The sequence below is a fragment of the Jaculus jaculus genome, chromosome 1 (genome assembly GCF_020740685.1).
Source record: "Jaculus jaculus isolate mJacJac1 chromosome 1, mJacJac1.mat.Y.cur, whole genome shotgun sequence".
Lineage (NCBI taxonomy): Eukaryota > Metazoa > Chordata > Mammalia > Rodentia > Dipodidae > Jaculus > Jaculus jaculus.
In genome coordinates this window covers 124,979,608-125,002,758 of record NC_059102.1, presented here as the reverse complement: position 1 = coordinate 125,002,758, position 23,151 = coordinate 124,979,608, and the positions used below count along the sequence as shown (strand labels likewise).

The window sequence follows — 23,151 nt, the reverse complement described above, 5'->3', positions numbered from 1 at the left end:
ACTAAGTTTGAAGCCAGCTTGAGACTAGAAAGTGAGTTCTAGGTCAGCCTGGGCTAGAGTGAGACCCTACCTTGAAAAACAAAGTAAAAGCTGGGCATGGCAAGGCACATCTATAAGCCCATTGTCTGGAGGTGCTGGGGGTGGAGGCAGGAGAATCCAGTCACTGGGGCTTGCTTACAGCAGCTTCTGGTTGAGGGACCCATCTAAAGGTAAAGGGCACCTGGTGTTCTCTGGCATCTGCATGCACACCCATGGGGCACACGCATCTGCACACACGTGCACACACCACATATCATACACCATACGACATGCATACTCTACACATACACACACATAAACATAAATAAAAATAAATAGCCAGGTGTGGTGGTGCACGCCTTTAATCCCAGCACTCAGGAGGCAGAGGTAGGAGGATCACTGTGAGTTCAAGGTCACCCTAAGACTGCATAGTGAATTCCAGGACAGCCTGGGCTAGAGTGAAACCCTACCTCAAAAAAAACCCAAAGTAGGGCTGGAGAGATGGCTTAGCGGTTAAGCGCTTGCCTGTGAAGCCTAAGGACCCCAGTTCAAGGCTCGGTTTCCCAGGTCCCACGTTAGCCAGATGCACAAGGGGGGGCATGCGTCTGGAGTTTGTTTGCAGTGGCTGGAAGCCCTGGCGCACCCATTCTCTCTCTGTCCCTCTATCTGTCTTTCTCCCTGTGTCTGTCGCTCTCAAATAAATAAATAAAAAATGAACAAAAAATATTTTAAAAAAACAAAGTAATAATAATAATAAATGAAATGTATTGTTTTATATTCTTTTTATTTGTTTATTTATTTGAGATGTGTGTGTGTGTGTGTGTGTGTGTGTGTGTGTGTGTGTGTATAATATAAAATACTGGGCACAGCAGGGTCTGTAGCCATTGCAAATGAACTCTGATCATATGTGCCACCTTGTGCAGCTGTCTTACATGGGTCCTGGGGAGTAAAACCTGGGTCCTTTGGCTTTGCAGGCAAGCACCTTAACTGCTAAGCCATCTCTCCAGCCCTTCAATGTAAATATAAATATAAATACACACATACATGCACTATATTATATATATATATATATATATATATATATATATATATAGGTTTTTCTTTTTTTTGTTTTTTTTTTAAATTTTTATTAGCATTTTCCATGATTATAAAAAAAATCCCATGTTAATTCCCTCCCTCCCTTCCTACACTTTCTCCTTTGAAATTCCATTCTCCATCATATTACCTCCCCATTACAACCATTGTACTTACATATATACAATATCAACCTATTAAGTACCCTCCTCCCTTCCTTTCTCTACCCTTTATGTCTCCTTTTTAACTTACTGGCCTCTGCTACTAAGTATTTTCATTCTCACGCAGAAGCCCAGTCATCTGTAGCTAGGATCCACATATGAGAGAGAACATGTGGCGCTTGGCTTTCTGGGCCTGGGTTACCTCACTTAGTATAATCCTTTCCACATCCATCCATTTTGCTGCAAATTTCATAACTTCATTTTTCTTTACCGCTGAGTAGAACTCCATTGTATAAATGTGCCACATCTTCATTATCCACACATCAGTTGAGGGACATCTAGGTTGGTTCCATTTCCCAGCTATTATAAATTGAGCAGCAATAAACATGGTTGAGCACGTACTTCTAAGGAAATGAGATGATTCCTTCCGATATATGCCTAGGAGTGCTATAGTTGGGTCACATGGAAGATCAATCTTTAGCTGTTTTAGGAACCTCCACACTGATTTACACAATGACTGGACCAGATTACATTCCCACCAGCAGTGTAGAAGGGTTCCTCTTTTTCCACATCCCCGCCAACATTTATGATCATTTGTTTTCATGATGGTAGCCAATCTGACAGGAGTGAGATGGAATCTCAATGTAGTTTTAATCTGCATTTCCCTGATGACTAGTGATGTAGAACATTTTTTTAGATGCTTATATGCCATTCGTATTTCTTCCTTTGAGAATGCTCTATTTAGCTCCATAGCCCATTTTTTGATTGGCTTGATTCCTTATTATTTAAGTTTTTGAGTTCTTTGTATATCCTAGATATTAATCCTCTATCAGATATATAGCTGGCAAAGATTTTTCCCATTCTGTAGGTTGCCTCTTTGCTTTTTTCACTGTGTCCTTTGCAGTGCAAAATCTTTGTAATTTCATGAGGTCCCAGTGATTAATCTGTGGTTTTATTACCTGAGCAATTGGGGTTGTATTCAGAAAGTCTTTGCCAAGACCAATATGTTGGAGGGCTTCCCCTACTTTTTCCTCTAGCAGTTTCAGAGTTTCAGGTCTGATGTTAAGGTCTTTAATCCATTTGGACTTAATTCTTGTGCATGGCGAGAGAGAAGAATCTATTTTCATCCTTCTGCAGATATACATCCAGTTTTCCCAACACCATTTGCTAAAGAGGCTGTCTTTTCTCCAACGAGTGTTTTTGGCATTTTTATCGAATATCAGGTGGCTATAGCTACTTGGGCTTATATCTGGGTCCCCTATTCTGTTCCACTGATCAACATATCTGTTTTTGTGCCAGTACCATGCTGTTTTTGTTACTATGGCTCTGTAGTATAGGTTAAAATCAGGTATGGTGATACCACCAGCCTCATTTTTGTTGCTCAGTAATATTTTAGATATTCAAGGTTTTTTGTGATTCCAAATGAATTTTTGGATTGTTTTTTTCTATTTCCATGAAGAATGCTTTTGGAATTTCGATAGGGATTGCATTAAATGTGTAGATTGCTTTTGGTAAGATTGCCATTTTCACAATATTGATTCTTCCAATCCAGGAACAGGGATGTTTCTCCACTTTCTAGTGGCTTCTGCAAATTCTCGCTTGAGTGTTTTAAAGTTCTCATTGTAGAGATTCTTTACTTCCTTGGTTAGGTTTATTCCAAGGTACTTTATTTATTTATTTATTTATTTATTTATTTATTTATTTATTTATTTATTTTTGATGCAATTGTGAATGGGAGTGATTCTCTGATTTCATCCTCTGTGTGTTTGTTGTTAGCATATATGAAGGCTACTGATTTCTGTGTATTTATTTTGTATCCTGCTACATGGCTGTAGGCTTTGATCAGCTCTAACAGTTTGCAACTAGAGTCTTTAGGGTCTTTTATGTATAGAATCATGTCATCTGCAAATAATGATAACTTGATTTCTTCTTTTCAATTTGTATCCCTTTTATATGTGTCTCTTGCCTTATTGCTATGGCTAAGACTTCCAAAACTATATTAAATAGAAGTGGGGACAGTGGACACCCTTGTCTTGTTCCTGATTTTAGTGGAAAAGCTTCCAGTTTTTCCCCATTTAGTAATATGTTGGCTGTAGGCTTGTCATAAATAGCTTTTATTATATTGAGATATGTTCCTTCTATTCCCAGTCTCTGTAGGACTTTTATCATGAAGGGATGTTGGATTTTGTCAAATGCTTTCTCTGCGTCCAATGAGATGATCATGTGATTTTTGTCCTTCAACCCATTTATATAATGTATTACATTTATAGATTTGCATATATTGAACCATCCCTGCATCTCTGGGATAAAGCCTACTTGGTCAGGGTGAATGATCTTTTTGATATACTCTTGTATTCTGTTTGCCAATATTTTGTTGAGAATTTTTGCATCTATGTTCATGAGGGAGATTGGTCTGTAATTTTTTTTTGTTCTATCTTTGCCTGGTTTTGGTATCAGGGTGATGCTGGCCTCATAGAAGGAGATTGGTAGAATTCCTTCTTTTTCTATTTCCTGGAAAAGCTTAAGAAGCAATGGTGTTAGCTCTTCCTTAAAGGTCTGGTAAAATTCAGCAGTGAATCCATCTGGGTCTGGGCTTTTTTTAGTTGGGAGATTATTGATAACTGTTCAGATCTCCATGTTTGTTATAGGTCTATTTAAGTGATTAATCTCATTTTGATTTAATTTAGGTAGGTCATATAAATCAAGGAAAGCCTCGATTTCTTTCAGATTTTTATACTTTGTGGAGTATATGCTTTTATAGTATGTCCCTATGATTTTTTGAATTTCTCTGGAATCTGTTGTGATGTTACCTTTTTCATCTCTGATTTTATTAATTTGTGTCTCTTCTTTCTTTTGGTCAGATTTGCTAAGGATTTATCAATCTTGTTTATCCTTTCAAAGAACCAACTCTTTGTTTCATTAATTCTTTGGATTATTTTTTTGTTTCTATTTCATTAATTTCTGCCCTAATCTTTATTATTCTTCCCATTTATTGATTTTTGGTCTGCCATGTTCTTCTTTTTCAAAGGCTTTAAGGCAAAGCATTAGGTTGTTTACTTGCAACCTTTCTAATTTCTTAATATAAGCACTTAAGGCTATAAATTTACCTCTTAGAACTGCCTTCATTGTGTCCCAGAGATTTTGATATGTTGTGTTCTCATTATCATTTGATTCTATAAACTTTTTGATTTCCTTCTTGATTTCTTCATTGACCCATTCATCATTTAGTAGTGTATTGTTTAGTTTCCATGATTTTGTGTATGCTCTATAGCCTTTCTTGCTACTGATTTGTAGTTTAATTTCATTGTGGTCAGATAGAATGCAAGGAATTATTTCAATTTTCCTGAATTTGTTAAGATTTGCTTTGTGTCCTAATATATGGTCTATTTTAGAGAATGTTCCATGTGCTGCTGAAAAGAATGTATATTCTGCAGCCTTTGGATGAAATGTCCTGTATATATCTGTTAGGTCCATTCCTTCTATGACCTCATTTAGTCCAGATACCTCTCTGTTTATTTTTTCCTGGGATGACCTGTCAATTGATGAGAGTGGGGTGTTAAAGTCACCTAGCACCACTGTGTTTGGTGTTATCTGTGACCTTAGTTCTAATAGTGTTTGTTTGATTAATTTGGGAGCCCCCATGTTAGGTGCATATATGTTTAGGATTGTAATGTCCTCCTGTTGGAGTGTGCCCTTAATCAATATAAAGTGACCTTCCTTATCTTTCTTGACTAAGGTTGGGCTAAAGTCTACCTTGTCAGATATTAGGATAGCAACCCCTGCTTGTTTTCTAGGCGCATTTACTTGAAACACCATCTTCCAACCTTTCACCCTCAGATAATGTCTATCCTTTGTAGAAAGGTGAGTTTCTTGGAGACAACAAATTGTAGGATCCTGCTTTTTAACCCAGTCTGCAAACCTATGTCTTTTCGTTGGGGCATTGAGGCCGTTGATATTAAGAGATATTATTGAAAGGTGTGTATTTATGTTTGCCTTTTTTTTTTTTTTGTGGTTCTGGTTCTACCTGTGCTCTCTTGTGTTAACTAGTATTTGAGTATTGCTTGTTTTTTCTAGGTTCCTTATATGTGTGCTTTTCCTTTTCTTCAGCATGGAGGATTGTATCAAGTATATTCTGTAGAGCTGGTTTTGTCTTCAAATACTCTTTTAACCTGCTTTTGTCATGGAATGTCCTTATTTCTCCGTCTATTTGAATGGATAACTTTGCAGGATAAAGTAACCTTGGTTGACAGCTGTTATCTTTCAGAACTTGGAATATATCACTCCAAGCCCTTCTGGCTTTAAAAATTTGTGTTGAATAATCTGCTGTAATCCTGATGGGCTTGCTTTTGTAGGTAACTTGATTTTTCTCTCTAACTGCTTTCATATTTTTTCTTTAGTTTGTGTGTTTGGAAGTTTGATTATAATATGGCGAGGAGAGGTTCTTTCCAGGTTTTGTCTGGCTGGGGTTCTAAAGGCTTCCTGTATCTGCATTGGCACCTCTTTCCCAATTTGGGGGAAATTTTCTTCTATGATTTTGTTGAAGATGCCTACTATGCCTTTGGAGTGGAATTCTTCTCCTTCTACTATGCCCTGAATTCTTATATTTGATCTTTTCATAGTGTCCCGAATATCTTGAAATTCCCACTCATGCTTTTCTATAAGTTTGTCTTTTTCTTTGTTGGACTGTATTAGATCTGCCACCTGGTCTTCTAGCTTAGATATTCTGTCTTCTCCTTCATCCATTCTACTGGTGAGATTTTCTACAGAGTTTTTTATTTCATTAACTGTGTTCTTCATTGCTAGTAATTCTGACTGGTTTTTCTTTATTATTTCTATTTTCTTATTTATGTCTTGCATTGCCTTCTTTATTTCATGAAATTGGTGTCCTGCATCTTCTTTGATTTCCTCTTTAAGTTCCTCTTTGACTCCTTTGATTTGTTCTCTGACTTCTTTGAACATATTTACAATCATTCTTTTGAAATCTTTCTCAGGCATTTCCTCTAACTCGTTCTCACTGGAGGTCATTTCTGATGCATTAATACTTTTAGGTGGATTTATATCGTCTTGCTTTTTAGTGTTTCTTGTGTTATAATGTATATATTTTTGCATCTTGGATTAAGTTAATGCTTGGATTTTCTAGCTAGCTGGGTATTCTTAACTGTATCAATTGATTTGATGTTATATATTTTCAGGGTAGGAGCTTTAGGCGTTAGATGTGGCTCTTAAGAATCTGAGAGTATCTACAAAGGTGCTCCTAGGGGTTGAGTTTCCCTGCTATGGGGGTATTCAAGTAGGCTGAGTGGAATAAAATACAGGTAGATTCTAAAAGTTAACTAAACACTGTACACATTCAATCAAAAACAGCCCCAAGTATGTATGCCAGAGTAGTTATTATAACAACCAGATCCTCTATCAACATAGAGGTTAAGATTTCTGGTCTGTTGAGGGATCCAAGTCAGCTTGCGACCAAGTGAGACCCTTCCCTGGTGCAATCCCAGTTACCTTGGATGATTTTGGTCTCAGTCAAGTTGCTGCCTGGGTCGTCAGGCTGCTGTTCTGATTTCTGGAGCTGCGCGCTGGCTTTTCCTGCAGGGCAAACCGAGCCTGGCAACTGTGGCCCTGCAGATCAGCACCCCTGCTGCTGGAACTGCTGCTGCTAAAGCTGCCTCTGCTGGGTCTGTCAGCAGCTGAAGCTGCTGCTGCTGGGCCCACCGCTGCTGCTGCCTCTGCTGCTGCTGTAGCTGCCACTTCTGGAGCCACCACTGCTGCTGAAGCTGCTGCTGTTTTGTCCACTGCTGCTGCTACCACTGAAGCTGCTGCTGCGGGTTCTGCTGCTGCTGCCACTATTGGGTCCGCTGCTGCTGGGGCCGCTGTTACCGATGCTAGAGCCACTGATGTTGCTGCTGAACTCTACTCCTGCTTGGGTCCTGCTGTTGGCCCAAGTTGGCGTGGCCAGGTCCCGGGACGCTGCTCTGTTCGCTGGAGCTGGGCTCAGGCGGTGGGGGAGGGGAGGGAGCCGCGGCTGCTCTGGTTGTCTCACTGTTCCACATGATCTTCTACCTCGTGGTCTGCTCCTCCGCTGCTCGCTGCCGCTCTCCCCTCACATTCCCTGAGTTGCAGAGAGCACGGTGTGAGTGGAAGCTCCTGCACCTGGCTTTTCCTGCAGCTTGAACCCAGCCTGGCGGCTTTCTGGCGCGCCGCCACTGCTGCGGTTGGCGGAGCTGCTGGAGCCGCTTTTCCCGCCTGTGCAGGCTCTGGATGCTCTGGATCTCTTCTACTTCTCTGCTGCCACTTCAATTTCCTATATACCTCACTTTTTAGTAAAAGTGTGTATTTTGCTGAGTTTTTTTGGTCTTTTTTCCCCCCAGGCTGCTTTGGCGTGGTACCTACGCTGCCATCTTAACCAGAAGTCTCCTTTTTTTTTTTTGGTTTTTCAATGTAGGGTTTCACTCTAGCTCAGGCTGACCTGCAATTCACTATGGAGTCTCAGGGTGGCCTCAAACTCACAGCAATCCTCCTACCTCTGCCTCCCTAGTGCTGGGATTAAAGGCATGTGCCACCATGCCCAGATATATTTTATTTTTATTATTTATTTATTTATTAGAGAGAGAGGATGGGCACACCATGCCTCCAGCCACTGCAAATGAACTCCAGTTGCACATGCCATCATGTGCATCTGGCTTATGTGGGACCTGGAGAATCGAACCTGTATCCTTAGGCTTCACAGGTGAGTGCCTTAATTGCTAAGCCATCCCTCCAACCCCCTGCAATGTAATTTTAAACATACTTTTATTTTTAGGGCTGAAGAGAGAGCTTAGCAATTAAGGCACTTGCATGCAAAGCCAAAGGACCCAGGTTTGATTCCCCAAGGCCCACATAAGCCAGATGTACAAGATGGTGCATGTATCTGGAGTTTGTTTGCAGTGGCTGGATGCCCTGGCATGCCCACTCCCCAACCCTTCCTCTCTCCTCTCTCTGCCTCTTTATCTCTCAACATCCAACTGTCACCAAAGACTGCAGGCTACCTCTTGAACTGAAATGCTTTAATAAATGGAAAAGCCCTTCTTCTTCTTCTTCTTCTTCTCTTCTTCTTCTTCTTCTTCTTCTTCTTCTTCTTCTCCTCCTCCTCCTCCTCCTCCTCCTCCTCCTCCTCCTCCTCCTTCTCCTCCTCCTCCTCTTCCTCCTCCTTCTTCTTCTTCTTCCTCTTGTTCTTCTTCTCCTTCTCCTTCTCCTCCTCCTCCTCCTTTTTCTTCCCCTCCTCCTCCCACTCCTCCTCCTTCTTCTTCTCTCTCTTTTCCTTTTCTTTTGTTTTTGTTTTCTCGAGGTAAGGTCTCACTCTGGCCCAGGCTGACCTGGAATTCACTATGGAGTCTCAGGCTGGCCTCGAACTCACAGCGATCCTCCTACCTCTGCCTCAGTGCTAGGATTAAAGGCATGCACCACCATAACCCTGCAAGAATATCTTTTAAGGTCACAGAAAGTAACAGGGTGGAGCCCCTAGGGGTGGGACAGCCAAGAGAACAGGGACAAGAGGGGGTACGGGGATGGGTGGGGATAGTGGTACCTCCAGAAGGGCAAGCTCTGATGGCCACATTGTCCCCACAGCTTGACTCAGCTTCACTTCCTGCCCTTTCATCATCCAAAAGGGTACTGAGAGGACAGAGCACGGGTGGCTGTGGTTGTGCCCAACCCACCAGCCCACCTCCCCAGGGCCCGGCTTAATGAGCTCTTCTACTTTGATTTTTTTTTTTTTTTTTTTTTTGAGGTAGGGTCTCATTCTAGCTCAGGCAGACCTGGAATCCACTGTGTAGTCTCAGGGTGGCCTCAAACTCATGGCGATCCTCCTACCTCTGCCTCCTGGGTGCTGGGATTAAAAGCGTGCACCACCATGTCTGGCTTTATTTAATTATTTTTTAAGTTAAAATATTTTTATTTATTTATTTGAGAGAGAGAAAGTCAGACAGACAGAGGGAGAGAAAGAGAGAGGATGGGTGTTCCAGGGCTTCTAGCCACTGCAAACAAATTCCAGACACATGCATCACCTTGTGCATCTGGTTTACATGGGTTCTGCGGAATCGAACCTGGGTCCTTTGGCTTTGCAAGTAAGCGCCTTAACCGCTAAGCCATCTCTGTAGGCTTAAAATATTTTTATTTAGTTGTTTTCAAGCAGAGAGAACAAGAGAATGGGCACACTAGGGTCTTTTTGCCATTGCAAACAAACTCCAGATGCATGCTCCACCTTGTGCATCTGGCTTTATTATGTGGGTACGGAGGATTCAAACCTGGGTTGTTAGGCTTTCAGGCAAGCACCTTGACCACTGGACAACCTCCCCACCCCCTCTTATTATTTTATTACTTTTTTAAAAATTTTTTTGTTTGTTTATTTATTTATTTATATGAGAGAGATCGAGAGTGAAAGAGGCAGAGATAGAGAGAGAGAGAGAGAATGGGCGCACCAGGGCTTCCAGCCACTGCAAACGAACTCCAGATGCATACACCTCCTCGTGCTAATGTGGGTCCTGGGAAATTCAGCCTTGAACCGGGGTCCTTAGGCTTCACAGGCAAGCGCTTAACCGCTAAGCCATCTCTCCAGCCCATTTTATTACTTTTTTTGTTTTGTTTGTTTGTTTGTTTTTCGAGGTAGGGTCTTGCTGTAGCCCAGGCTAACCTGGAATTTACTATATAGTCTCAGGTTGGCCTCAAACTCTTGGTGATCCTCGTACCTCTGCCTCCCAGTGCTGGTATTAAAGATGTGTGCCACCATGCCTGGCTGGCTCATTTTTATGCTTTTATCTTATTTATATTTTAAATATTTATCATTTATTTGCAAAGAGAGAGAGAATGTGAGCACCAGGGCCTTTTGCCACTCAAATGAACTCCAGATGCATGCACCACCTTGTGCATCTGGGTACTGAGGAACTAAACCCAGGCTATCAGGCTTTGCAAACAAGTATCTTTAACCACTGAATAATCTCTCCAGCCCCAATGAGCCCTTTTAGTCCTGTGTAATGCCCAAGGGACCCTCAGTGCAGCTTCAGGTCAGGTGTCCAGGGCAGATGCAGCTCTCCTAGGTGAGCCCTCTCTGGGGACACCATACAGGACCTGGGCTCCATCACAGCCTCCCAGATATGCTAGCTAGGCTCCCAGTAAGGAAACAGTTTCCCTTGGGGATGAGGCTGGGGTCAGCATCTCAGGGACAGTTTGTGGGACCCCCAGGCTTGAGTCACTGGGCTTCGAGGCCCAAGGCTATGGCCAAAGAAGGAGAGATGGTCTCAGAGACTTTTCTACAAGGCCAAATCCTTACATTCCCTCTGGGCCAGAGCACTGGAGTACAGACCGCAGAAGGGAGCCCACCTGTCCCAGGGCACGGGCTTCCCCCACAAAGTCCACGTACCAGGACCCCGTGGAGAGCCAAGGCTTCAGCCGCAACAGCCCTTGGCTTTGAAAGCAGCTATAGAAAGGGGGGTGTTTCTGGATGTTCCACTGCTGTGTGATCTGCTCCTGAAAACGAGAGTGGGGTCATTGGAAAGTGGAGGGGCTTGGTGAGTGGGGCATTCCCAGGCCAGCCTCTTGGGCACTTCACCCTGTGCCAGGGTCAGGTCTGGGCTCAGAGCAGATGTCCCATCCTTCCCTGTCTAGAGCATTCACTTTCAGCTGCCCCATCCTGGCCAGACTCTTCCAGGAACCAGGAAGCAGAACATTCTTTTGGGGGCGCAGAGCATTCTTGGTTTTCAGCAGGTGTGGGTCCAGGGAGGGGCCCTCCCCACACATGCTACACCCTGGGCTCAGAGGGGACAGTCTGTCCAAATATGAGCTGCTGACCCACAGACAGAGCCAACCAGACAAAAGGCACAGAGAGTGCCCTTGTCTGCCTGATAGCAGAGCTCTGGGAATGTCCCTCCCGGTCCCCTCTCCTGAAGCCCTTCCTGTCTCTCCGCCTTGCACAATCCTGATCAGGGAGAGAAAGAGACAGAAATCTTGCCAAGTATTTCAGCAGGACTTGCTGGCAATTGCCTCACACTTCCTGGACTTGGCAAAGAATGGATCCTGCCCGCCGCCCCCCCAATAGGCAGACTGGTAGGGAGTGACCCATAAATAGTCCCCCCAGGCAGGATTCCTTACTCCCTCCTTCTCCTCCTGCAGCACCCACCAGGCTGAGAAGCTGCTAAAAGCATGACCCTGGGCATCCTGTGGCTGGCTCTAACCCTACTCGGGGCCCTGCAGACTCAAGCGCAGGGGTCTGCTCCCAACCTGATCCCTGCCCCATCTCTGCTCAGGGTTCCCCTGCAGCCTAACTTCAACTTTGACCAGGTAAGGAGTCTGGAAGGGAAGCTGCAGGGAGGATCCAGGGAGAAACGGGGTGCAGAGGCCCACAGTTTCAGAGGCAGCATTGGCTGGAATGAGCAGGATTCAAGGAGTCCATGGTCTAAGTTTCAGTTCACCCTAGCCTGGATCCCTGATGACAGCCTCACCCTATTCCCCCCCCCCCAATTCCCTTCCTATCTCAGAGTCACCCGAACAGACCTTCCCAGTTTACACCTGCTCTCCCATAGTCCCCATTCTTCATGAAAGGTGAGAACACCTTCATTCTCTCTGCACAGATGAGGCAAAGAAGGATCTGGAAGGCCTCTTGCCCAGGGCCACCCCATCCTGCCAACTCAGTGCTAACTCCAGTCAGGACTCCCAGCTCTGGAGGCACCTGGTTCCTGCCAGTGTTTCTGGGCACACTCAGCCTGGGGCCCTGCTGTTTAGTGGGAGGGATTCCTAGTTGCTGGCCAGGCTACCTAGAGGTGCCATCAGGAACCGTGCAGGAGAGGCAGCCCAAGGAGGCCATTGCTGGGCTCTGCCTGTCATCAGCCCCTTGCAGTTCCAGGGCAAGTGGTACGTTGTGGGCTTGGCAGGCAACGCAGTTCAGAAGGAAGAACAAGGCCGCTTTAAGATGTACAGCACCATCTACGAGCTGAAAAAAGACCACAGCTACAATGTCACCTCCACCTTACTCAGGTACGTGTGTCATCACCGCCCAGGGGTCTGAGAGCCAGCCCAGTATAACAGCCAAGGGATGACAGAAGCTGAGGGACACTGTTACTCTTTTCTTGGCTTGGCATTGGACCCATTTATTGCTTTCTTCTTCCTTGCCTTCCTTCCCTTTATCAAAATATGGCTCCAGCATAGATAAAAAGACAGTAGTGGGAGCCAGGCATGGTGGTGCACGCCTTTAATCCCAGCACTTGGGAGGCAGAGGTTAAGGGGATCATTGTGAGTTCAAGACCACCCTGAGACTACATAGTGGATTCCAGGTCAGCCTGGGCTAGAGTGAGACCCTACCTTGAAACCCCCCCCCCAAAAAAAAAGAAAAGAAAACAAGAGGGAGGCACTGGGGAGATGGCTCAACAGTGAAAAATTCCTTGTAAAGCCTGCTGGCCCCAGATTTGATTCCCCAATGCATCTGGAGTTTGTTTGAGGTGGTGAGATTTCCTGTCATGCCACACACTCTCTCTTCTTGCAAATAAATAAATCAAAATATAAAAGATGAGCCGGTGGTGCACGCCTTTAATCCCAGCACTCAGGAGGCAGTGGTAAGAGGAGCACCATGAGTTTGAGGCCACCCTGAGACTCCATGGTAAATTCCAGGCCAGCCTGAGCTAGAGCGTGACCCTACTTCGAAAAGCAAAAATAGATAGATAGATAGATAGATAGATAGATGATAGATAGATAGATAGATAAAAGAGAGAGAAAGGGCTGGAGAGATGGCTTAGTGGTCAAGGTGTGGGTCTGCAAAGCCAAAGGACTCAAGGTTCGATTCCCTCGGATCCACATGAGCCAGATGCACAAGGTGGCACTTGCATCTGGGGTTTGTTTGAAGTGGCTGGAGGCCCTGGCGCACCCATTCTCTCTCTCTCCCCACTCTCCCCCTCTGTTTGCCTCTTTCTGTCAAATGAATAATAAAATAAAAATAAAATATTAAGAGAGAGAGAGAGGTGTTTAAGGGTAGGAGGAGGGACACTGAGTGAGGTCTTGACCCTACCTATAGCCTCCATCCAGGGATTCCAGGGAAGTGAGTTTAAAGAAGCCATCATGTCTCAGGAGGCTGGGGTGTGCACGGCCACAGCTGGTAGGCTCTGGATCAGACATCCATGCCTTTAGGAGGCAACAAGCCATTGGTGTGGCCACTAACGGTGTCTGGGGCAGGGGCTGCTACAAGGACAAGAATATAGACTCAAGTTTGCCAGAGAGAAACAGTGAGGAAACACCAGGAGATAGCAAGAACCGAGAAGGCAAGGTCTGCCATTCGCAGGGTGTGGGGGGGGGATGGCAGCAGGGAAGTTAGGACCTGGAGACTTGGGCTCCCCTCCTTCAGTGATCATGAAGGGGTGGACTGGGATTTTGGCATCTAAGGAGAAAGGCAGTTTGGGGGAGCTCAGTCTGGGGTCCCAGGGGGTAGGGCGGAACTCAAGAGAAGCCACATTTGGCCCAAGAGCTAGGAGAGTCCTTGGCTCAGAGCAGGCTGGCAGCTTAGAGTTATTTGCCAGTGTGCTGAAAGAGGGGGAGCAGGGAGCGGGACTGGGTATGGGGAAGGCCACCCGGAGGCAGTGGGAGGAGGGATAGTAGATGCAACAGGGGCTTCTGAGCAGGGTCAGGTGGCCCCTATAGTTACCAGACAGGGACAGCCAGGGTCAGACTCGGAGGGGGAAGCCCCGACCCATCTAAACTGGGGGAGGGGGGTTCTGCCATGGTGGGAGGCTGGCTGTCAAGGGTTAAGCTGGACAATGACGTGGGGTGGGGGCAATCAGAATCCTCTTCCAGCCTACCCTCCTCATCTTCATCTTTCACACAGGGACCAGCATTGTGACCACTGGATCCGGACTTTTGTCCCAAGTTCCAGCTCTGGCCAGTTCAGCCTGGGCAACATTCACAGTGAGTCCTGAGTGAAGTGGCGGGGGTGGGCGGGGTGGCCCTGGGGTTGGGGAACAAACCTCACTGTCCATCCCCAGATGATGTTCTGGTTGAAGAGAAAGGAGACAGGGCTGACTCCATGCCCTTCATGCCTGCAGGTTACCCTCAAGTCCAGCACTATACTGTCAAAGTGGCAGCTACTAACTACAACCAGTTTGCCATAGTGTTCTTCAAGAAGACTTCTGGAAACAAGGAGTACTTCAAGACCACTCTGTATGGTGAGTCCTTGCCCTACTCCTCGGAGATTCGGATCCCGGTCACGCTGGGTGGGTGGGACCCCACGGACTTCTCCAGCTCCTTCAGGGAGACCCTCCACGGGAAAGGGATCTGAGGCCTTGTTCACCTGCTCAACAAGAGCTACGGACTGTCTTCCTGTGGCCATTGACTGACCATCTTGGCCACAGGGAGAACCAAGGAACTTCCTCGTGAACTGAAGGAGCGTTTCGTCCGTTTCGCCAAGTCTCTGGGCCTCACAGATGACCATATCATCTTCTCTGAACCCATCGGTAAGACCCAGATGGGGAGAGGGGACAGCAATGTGGGAACTTCCTAGGCCTAGCACTGTCCCATCAGGGAAAAGGGCTTTCCCATATGAGGATTTTAGGCCCACATCCGAGTTACCCTAGCCACCTCCTCCCACATTCCTAGACCCCATTGTCTTGGACTACTTCCTTTCTACACTTTTTTTTGGGGGGGGGTTGAGGTAAGGTCTCACTGTGGTCCAGGTTGACCTGGAATTAACTCTGTCGTCTCAGGGTGGCCTCAAACTCACTGCGATCCTCCTACCTCTGCCTCCCGAGTGCTGGGATTAAAGGCATGCGCCACCACGCCAGGCTTCCTTTTTACACTTTGAGCTTTGCCATCCTGGGCCTGTCCCTTGCTTTTTAGTGGCCTAGGGAGGGGAAGTTAGGCCATTCAGGACCACCAGCTGAGCAACCCCCAGGGCTCAGTGGGTAGAAAGGCAGGAAGCATGAGAAACTATGGGGTCTTCACCTCCCAGGGAAACCCGCCTGGGCCTTTCTGCCCCACTTGGGCCCGTCTGCAGCTCCAGCCCTGGCAGAGGCCCCAGGTCTTCTGCAGCTCAGCCCAAGGCAGCCCAAGGGCAGAGCAGAGGTCCTGGTGGTAAGAGATCTCACACATGCCCCTGTCCTGTTTTGTTTTGTTTTTTAATTTTTTATTATTTATTTATTTGAAAGGGAGAAAGAGGGAGAGAGAATGGGTGTGCCAGGGCATCGAACCAGGCTCCTTTGGCTTTGCAGTCAAATGCTTTAACCGCTAAGCCAACGCTCCAGCCCTGTTTTATTTTTTTAATATTTTATTTTTATTTATTTATGATTGAGAGAATGGGCATGCCAGGGCCCCTAGCCACTGCAAATGAACCCCAGATGAATGCACCATCTTGTGCAGCTGGCTCATTTGGGATCTGGGGAATCGAACCTGGGTCCTTAGGCTTCACAGGCTTAACCACTGAGCCATCTCTCTGCCCCCGGTCCTGTTTTGATGATCTTTCTCTCTTACAGATCAATGCATCGATGAGTGAACAGAACAAAGGGTGAGTCTGGCTGAACCAGGCAGGAGCTGATGGGAGGCCAGGGCCCAGTGGGTTAGAGATCTCACCCTTGCCTTCCCTTCTCCCCCAAACTGTGATGTCTTTACCCTGCTGTCTTCTCTCAGATGCTTCCTGTCTCTCCTCCTTTATTTTGCCTGTTGCCTCTGCCTAGGGAGCCACTTGACTGCCCCCACCAGCAACGATGCCAGTAAGAGCTGGAAGATCCTTCCTATGAGGTGGTGCTGCCATCCCCTGGACCCAAGCTGCCTCGCTTATGGAACCCTCTTGTCTGCTAAATAAACACACACACCAGGTCCTTGAGTCTGTGCTCCTTGACCCCAGGGCCCGGGGAGAGGAAGAGCAAAGGGTGGGCTCGCATGCACATCACTCTCTGGGCCTATGGTCTCTAATCAGAGAAGGCACAGGGAGAAGGCTCCAGAAGCCCAGCCTGCTCTCAGCTCCCAGCCTCCTAACCATCAGCTGCCCCGAGTCCCTCCTCAGGAGACAATGTTGCACTCCCTGCTGTCCAGGCTGGACACTCCTAACCTAATCCTAGGCTCAGCTCTAGAGCAGTGGGAGTTCCCTTGTGCCCTTGCCTGTGAGGGGTGCCTGTTCCCACGGAAGCCCTGGTTAGCTCACAGGTCAGGCTCACACTCAGCGGTCACTTCAGGACTAGGGAGTTGGAGGGGCCTAGGATGGGGTACACCTCAACTCACCAGGACTCTATAATTGCTGGCTGTCTGTGGCCAGGGTAGGAGGGTACAGAGAGGCAGAGAAAGGTTGGGCCTGTGTCTGGCCTGACAAACCTCAGCCCCCTGCTTGGCCATAGCTGTGGCCTTTCCCACACAGGGACTTCCTCCCACCTCTTCTCTTGAAAGACCAGTGGCCAGAGTGTGTGCAGTTCCACAGGACCCAGCCTTCCCACCTCACACACACAGACGCTTTTCCCTTCACCCTGACTGGAGAGGCGATGCCTGAGCAGTGACAGTCCAGCCATGGCCTGTGAGCTGAGACCTGGCTTACCAGATGATGTCAAAGTCTGGGCTAGACTCTAGACTTCAGGGATGGCAGTAAAGAGGGGTTCCTGGCTGAGAGGGGCATCTGAGGGCTGCTGGCCAAAACACCATTGGCTGGCTAAGAACACAGGGCCTGCATCCCAAAAGCCTAGCCCCTGGGCTCCACTTTGGGCAGCAGATATAGAATGTTTCAAATATCCAGACCCTGATATAGATTCTTATGGTGGCCTATGCAAGGCAGCTAGCTTCCCGTACTAGGCTACATAGTAAGAATCTATCTTCCCATAGTCCTCTGCTCCTGTTGGGCCTCTAAGGATCAGAGTCTCAGAACACAAATTTTGTGTTCCTTCCTGTCTTGTTGGAGGTATGAGTTTCCTACTTCCACTGTAACAAGTTACCACTCACATGCACCTATTCTCCTTTGGTTCTAGAGGCCAAAGTTTACAGTCAAAGCTTCACAGTGTCTACAGATGGTGCTCCTTCCAGGGCTCTGGAGGAAAATCCACTTTCCTGTCCTTTCCAACCTTTTAAAAATTTTTTATTTTTTTAAATTTATTTATTTGAGAAAGGGAAAGGAGAGAGAGAGAATATGCGTGTGACAGGGTTCCCAGCCACTGCAAACGAACTCCAGATGCATGTGCCACCTTGTGCATCTGGCTTACATGGGACCTGGGGAATCAAACCGAGGTCCTTTGGCTTCACAGGCAAGTGCCTTAACTGCTAAGCCATCTCTCCAGCCCTCCTTTCCAACTTCTAAAGCTGCCTTCCTCACTTTCCTCTGCTGTAATGCTGATTTACAGGCAAGGAGAGTCAGCTGATCTGGGTGAGACTTTGCTTGGGCATTGATTCAACGGTCCCTATCACTACTTAACCTGCACGGGGGGGGGGGGGAGAGGGGAGGCTGCCGAAGTGCTATTCAGCTGTGGTGCTTTCAGCAAACTGTGGGTTCCACCTCACGTCTACTTTCCCCCAGTGAAGCAATGGGGGTGGTTTTAGGGTCTAGGAGGAGGGTCTATCCACTATCATCTTCCGGGCCTGTGTTGAGAACAGCCTGCACTCTGGAATATCCAGTGTGAGACCTGGACCAGGCTGCTGTTGCCATGAAGTCTCCTGGCTGTAACAGTTACAGGAATCCCAGTAACTGGCTGTCTCTGGGTCACTGGTGTGACCTTCAGTTGGAGCAAGGACCACGCCTTTGGGTCCAGTCCAGGAGATTCGTGCTGGCTTGGTGACTTTGTGCAGGTGTCCTTTTCCTATGCAGGGGGATGACAGCAGCTGGGTGACCTCATCACAAAGGTGTCTATAGTGGACAGCCACACGCAGCACTCATGGGGCACACAGCTCTCCACGGGGCCAGGCAGCACCCACAGGAGAGGGCAGCAAACCTTTCCCTTACTGAGAACATGACACAGCCCTAGAGACACTTGAGAGGGACGTCACACTCCTTCCCCCCATGCTGTTTGAGGTGTCCTGGGTGAAATAGACTGGCCCTGTGTCTGCTGCCCAGTGCTGGAGTCCCATGATTCCCACCCACAGTAGCCCACCACAGAGGCAAGTGGTGGGCCAATCAATAGGTTTGCACTGGGTGACGCTGGAGAATAGTGGCCAGATACTTACTTACAGGGTGTGCCATGGAGATCTGCCCCAGAACGTCACATTGAGTGGATATTGGCAAATTGGAGAGAAGGGTGTCCCAGACAAAAGGAAAGGCTTGGAACTAGGAAGTACCCTTGGCACAGATAAAGCCTGGCCTGGAGACACTGTCCCCCAGCCAGACACAGAATGGGGAATGTTGATCATGACCGTCTATTAAGAGCTCGCTGTGGCCAGGCCTGGACTGAGTTCTGGGTATATTGGAACCCTAGCCCTTGAGTGCCCTAAAAGAGCACGAAAGACCAGGGAGGCCCAGGCTAGTATAAGGATGCAGATCCTGGGAGACTCGGGGAAGAAGGAAGGGGTTGCTGTGAACTGAAACTTCCTGAAACCATAGAAGGCTTTGGAAAGTGCTTATCTGATTCTGACCATGCGGAGAGGCGGAAGCAGCAGGATGAGGCCTGGTGGGGATCCCAGGCTGTCGCTGGCCAGGCCTCCGCTGCGGGCAGGCTGACCCTGGGCCTTGGAAAGGGGCCGGGAGGCAACTGGTGGAGCGAAACGGTGAGGCAGGTGCGGGCGAGAGCGGGAGGTGAGGGCGGAGACTGCGAGGGGCCGGGGAGGGGCCAGTCAGGGGCGGGGCGGGGCTAAGCCTGGGGGCGGAGCTCTGGCCTGCTGCCCGGCCTCGGGGGCGGGGCCCGGCTGCCAGGCGGCGACGCGCGCCTGCGTCCCACGCTTCCGGCCCGGCTGTCAATCAGCGGCTGGCACTTTCCGCCCACCGCCGGCTTTCGGCGCGACGGTCGTGGAGTTCTGTCGTGTCGTGGTCCCGGTGGCGCCCGAGCCTGCAATGTCAGGCCCCAACGGGGACCTGGGCATGCCGGTGGAGGCGAGCGCGGAAGGCGAGGATGATGGCTTTGGAGAAGCAGGTGACCTGGGAAGGGGGGCGGCTGCTGAGGCGACCTTTGCTTTTCTTGGGTACCCTCCTGGGAAGGGGAATCGAGGCCGGATGGGGGACTTGGAAGGGACCGTAGAGCCCTCCCTAACCCTCTCTTGGGTGGATCCGGAGTTGCCCCACAGCCGTCCCGGAGATACAGGATGGGCACCGGCGAACGGATCCCTGAAAACCGCAGCATTGGAGAAACTGTGGATAACCAGCCCCGTTTACGTATGGGGAAACTGAGGCAGCCTTAGAGCCTCCTTGTCCGGGTCGGATTTGCTCCAGCCACTTTCTTCGCCTGAGGTGGGGTGCGGAGCCCAGGTTGGCTGACTTAGCTTAGCAGGAAAGGGGATGACCGGGTGGGCACCCCAGCTCTGCTGAGTCAGCACCCCAGCCACCTGGCCTTGCTAGTGTGACCTGCTTACAGAAGCTTGTTGAGTGCCCAGCACTGCGGGAGGGCAGGAGAACGTCAACCAAAGACTCCACCTTCACCTTCTGGAATCTCAGTTTTCCTATCTGTAATATAGGGCTCACGTAGTGTCTCCTGCATTGAGATGTGTCAGGAAAAAAAAAAGGGGAAAACTGAATGGAAAATGTTTAACAGGATCCAGCATGCACTGGTTCATTCTGTCAGTGAATGCTGTCCGTATTCTCTTTAGTGTAGCAAATGCTGGGTACATTACTGTAAAGGGCAGGACAGTGTAGCGTAATGATTGGGGGGGTGCTTTTTATTTTGGGATTGTTACAGCTTTATTGAGTTATAATTAACACTATACAATTTGCCCATTTACACTGGACAGCCAGCTCTCTTACTATGGTCACAGTGCACACACAGTGAGTGCATACATTGCTACAACAGCTATAGAACATTTCATCACCTGGGGTCTGCTCTTCATAAAGGTTAGCCACCACAGGAGCAAGTGGTAGGCCAGTAAGTTTGCGGTGGGCAATCCTGGTGAACAGTGATCAAGGTGTGTGCAGTGACTTCTGGCAGTCATGGTGGGAGAATCAAGAAGAGGCTCCAAGGATGAATGTTGCACTGAGTGGACATTGGTTCACAGGATTGTGGGAGGAGGGTGTCCCAGGCTTGGAACTAGGAGGTACCCTTGGCACAGATAAAGCCTGGCCTAGAGACAATGCCTCCCCAAGTCTCTCTCCCAGAGTGACAACAGAATGGGAAATACTGATCATGACCATCTATCAAGTACTTGCTATGGCCAGACCTGAACTGAGCTCCTCTTGGTATATTGAAACACTCAAGCCTTTCCCTCCTTCTAGAAGGAGCTGCAGTCACTTGCTGGGATAGATTTGGGACTCAATTCCAAGGGTCTGAGATCCCCAGGTCAGAGCTGTCACCAACTACATATAGGAAGCTGTGCTGGTTCCTGCCTCCTTAGGCCTCAGTTTCCCCATCTATCATGATGGGACAGACTTCCTGGGACGCTGTCCCCTGTGAAGGGTGCCCTTTTTGGGTGATGGGTGTCCTTGCCCCAAAGTCAGGCACATTTGCACTCACATCCTTAATACCCTTCCCAGGCCCTGGCTTTTTCTGTCACCAGTCACTTCCCCTTTGGTCCCATGCTGGCAGCCTAGTGTATCTGAGTCATGGGCTGGCTCAGAACTGGGTCCCGCAGTGGGCACAGGCCCAGATCTTGGGTCCTAAGGGACATTGTGTTGCCAAGAGGGAGGTCAAGAGTAGCTGTAGAGGGGAGAGATCAGGGAAGACTTCTTGGAGGAGGCGTTCTGAGCTGGTCCTTGAAGGATTGTTATGATGGACGAATTCTAGATGGTAGATAGAGCAAAGCAAAGGCAGGGGCTGGAAAGTCAGAGCTCCATCCATCCATCCATTCATTCATTCATTCATTCATTCATTCCATAAGGGCTTATTTTGTGTCATTGAGGAGACATCAGAGAACACAAGACCATTCAACTCAGAATTTTATAGTAAAGTGGGAAGACTCACAGCTGTCATTCCTGAAGGGAGGGCTGTGGAGAGGAAAGAGCATCAGGGAGACACCTTGATCTATCTGGGGGCACTGGCGGGGCTCCCCTGGTGACATCTGTGCTGAGATTAGAAGGACCAGTGGGAATCACATAGAAGAGGAGGGAAGAAAGACAGGGGGACCTGATGCCTTCCAGACAGAGCAAGTAGAACACTGAGAGCTTCCTGGAAGGCAAGGCAGGTGCGAGAGGAGAAGAAAGCACTCGGAGATGGGCCTAGAGAAGGGATGGGGCAGAGTCTGCACCGGAGCCTGGGAGAGGCTCTGAAGGCAGAGAGCCACAGAAGGGCAAGATTAGGGTCTGCTTAGGACAGAGGCCTTGATTGCCCAACTTGGGGGGAACTGACCTCTAACAGCTGCTGAAGGAGATGCAGAGTAGACTTGACACCAACAGGACCTCCCTGGCAGGACACTGACCGGCTGCCCTGGGACTGCTCTAACCCTACATCGGGATGTATGTGTGTCTGTGAGCCCTGAGGAGACACGGGACCCTGACTCTGTCTTTCCCTCTCCTCCCAGAGTATGCTGCCATCAACTCGATGTTGGACCAGATCAACTCCTGTCTGGACCACCTGGAGGAGAAGAATGACCACCTCCATGCCCGCCTCCAGGAGCTGCTGGAGTCCAACCGGCAGACACGCCTGGAGTTCCAGCAGCAGCTTGGGGAGGCCCCCAGTGATGCCAGCCCCTAGGCTCTGGGACCCTCCAGCCAGGCCCTCCCTCTGCCTCCCTGGGCTGGACTCAGGCACAGGCACATACTAACCAGCCTAGACTCCTTCTCAGGGGTTGGTCTTCAGTCCTCCCAGCGGGTCTGCTTGCCTGGGCCATTCCTCACTGCCCAGCATCCTTCCTGGGGCCGGCTGTGGTCCTGTGACCCATATTACTTGTCTGTGTGCTGTGTGCCCAGCTCCTGGGCTCTCCCCATCCCACCCAAGATTGAGCCTCCATATTAAACAGGCCTCCCACACCACTATGCCTCTCTCTGTGTGCTGGGATGACGACTGAACTGGCCAGTGGACATGAACAGGGTGAACATGGCTTGGCCACCTTGTATTTCTGAATATGGAGGATACAGGTGAGGTCAGGGCCTCCTCCCTACGTGGTGTGTTCCTGGCTGGCAGCTGCTTCCTAACCTGTCTGAGACAAAGTCAGATGTCCTATGTGACCTGGTGGGAGACACTCATTCTGAGTGCTAGAATCTTGTACCAAGACAACTAACACCAGGGTATGCTGAACAACTTTGGTGCCACCCTCCCATACTTGGCTTTAGTCCCCCCTGCTGGCCAATAACAGGGCTGCTGTGATGATCTGCCAATAAGGGACTCGAGGACTCTAAGGGTCATTTCTTTACATGAGAAAACAAGTGGCTAGAGAGCCACTCAACTTGGGCTGCCTTCACTGCTCAGCCATCACAGGATTGGGAGGGCTACACCCCTTCCCCTGGGAACCAAGAGCTCAACCTGGGTGTCAGGACCCCTAATCCTCACTCCATGCCCTGAATTTCAGTTTCTGTGAGGGTCCACCTTAACAGAGGCTAGAGCCAATTCCTATTTGCCAGCACTGTGACCACTGGCAAGTCACTTGACCTTGCCCAGGCTCAGTGTCCTCATCTGTAATTTGGGGATAGCAACAAGCTCACCTCACAGGGGCACTGAACATTAACCTCTGCCTTGAAGTTACTCTTCTAGTCCTGACACATTATGAGGGAAACTGAGGCTCAGAGAGGTGAAGTGCCTTGTGATCCCAGAGTCCCTGCCTCTTGTGGGATCATCCATTTGGCCTCCCCATTCTGTTACTGTGCTGTGCCCAGAGAGATGGCACATGAGCTGCCCCCTCCCTGGTCCACCCC

The 23,151-nt window shown here is 48.6% G+C and overlaps 2 protein-coding genes across 4 annotated transcripts; both read left to right on the top strand.

Moving 5' to 3' along the window:
* The first annotated feature begins 10,976 nt into the window (after positions 1-10,976).
* Lcn2 (lipocalin 2) lies at positions 10,977-16,080 on the top strand. Of its 3 annotated transcripts, XM_045141505.1 has the most exons (8): positions 10,977-10,991; positions 11,397-11,564; positions 12,121-12,257; positions 14,092-14,171; positions 14,309-14,428; positions 14,615-14,716; positions 15,731-15,762; positions 15,932-16,080. In XM_045141505.1, the coding sequence occupies exons 2-7, from the start codon at positions 11,427-11,429 to the stop codon at positions 15,748-15,750; spliced, it is 597 nt and encodes a 198-aa protein (XP_044997440.1). In that variant the 5' UTR covers positions 10,977-10,991; positions 11,397-11,426; the 3' UTR covers positions 15,751-15,762; positions 15,932-16,080. The 3 variants fall into 3 exon arrangements, with proteins under 3 accessions (XP_044997440.1, XP_044997441.1, XP_012807427.2); XM_045141506.1 differs by lacking the exon at positions 10,977-10,991 and having other exon boundaries at positions 11,311-11,564; positions 15,885-16,080; XM_012951973.2 differs by lacking the exon at positions 10,977-10,991 and having other exon boundaries at positions 11,314-11,564.
* Positions 16,081-19,121: 3,041 nt separating this feature from the next.
* On the top strand, positions 19,122-22,272 carry Bbln (bublin coiled coil protein). Its single transcript, XM_004671619.2, has 2 exons — positions 19,122-19,291; positions 21,822-22,272. The coding sequence occupies exons 1-2, from the start codon at positions 19,213-19,215 to the stop codon at positions 21,992-21,994; spliced, it is 252 nt and encodes an 83-aa protein (XP_004671676.1). The 5' UTR covers positions 19,122-19,212; the 3' UTR covers positions 21,995-22,272.
* The last annotated feature ends 879 nt before the right edge of the window (positions 22,273-23,151 follow it).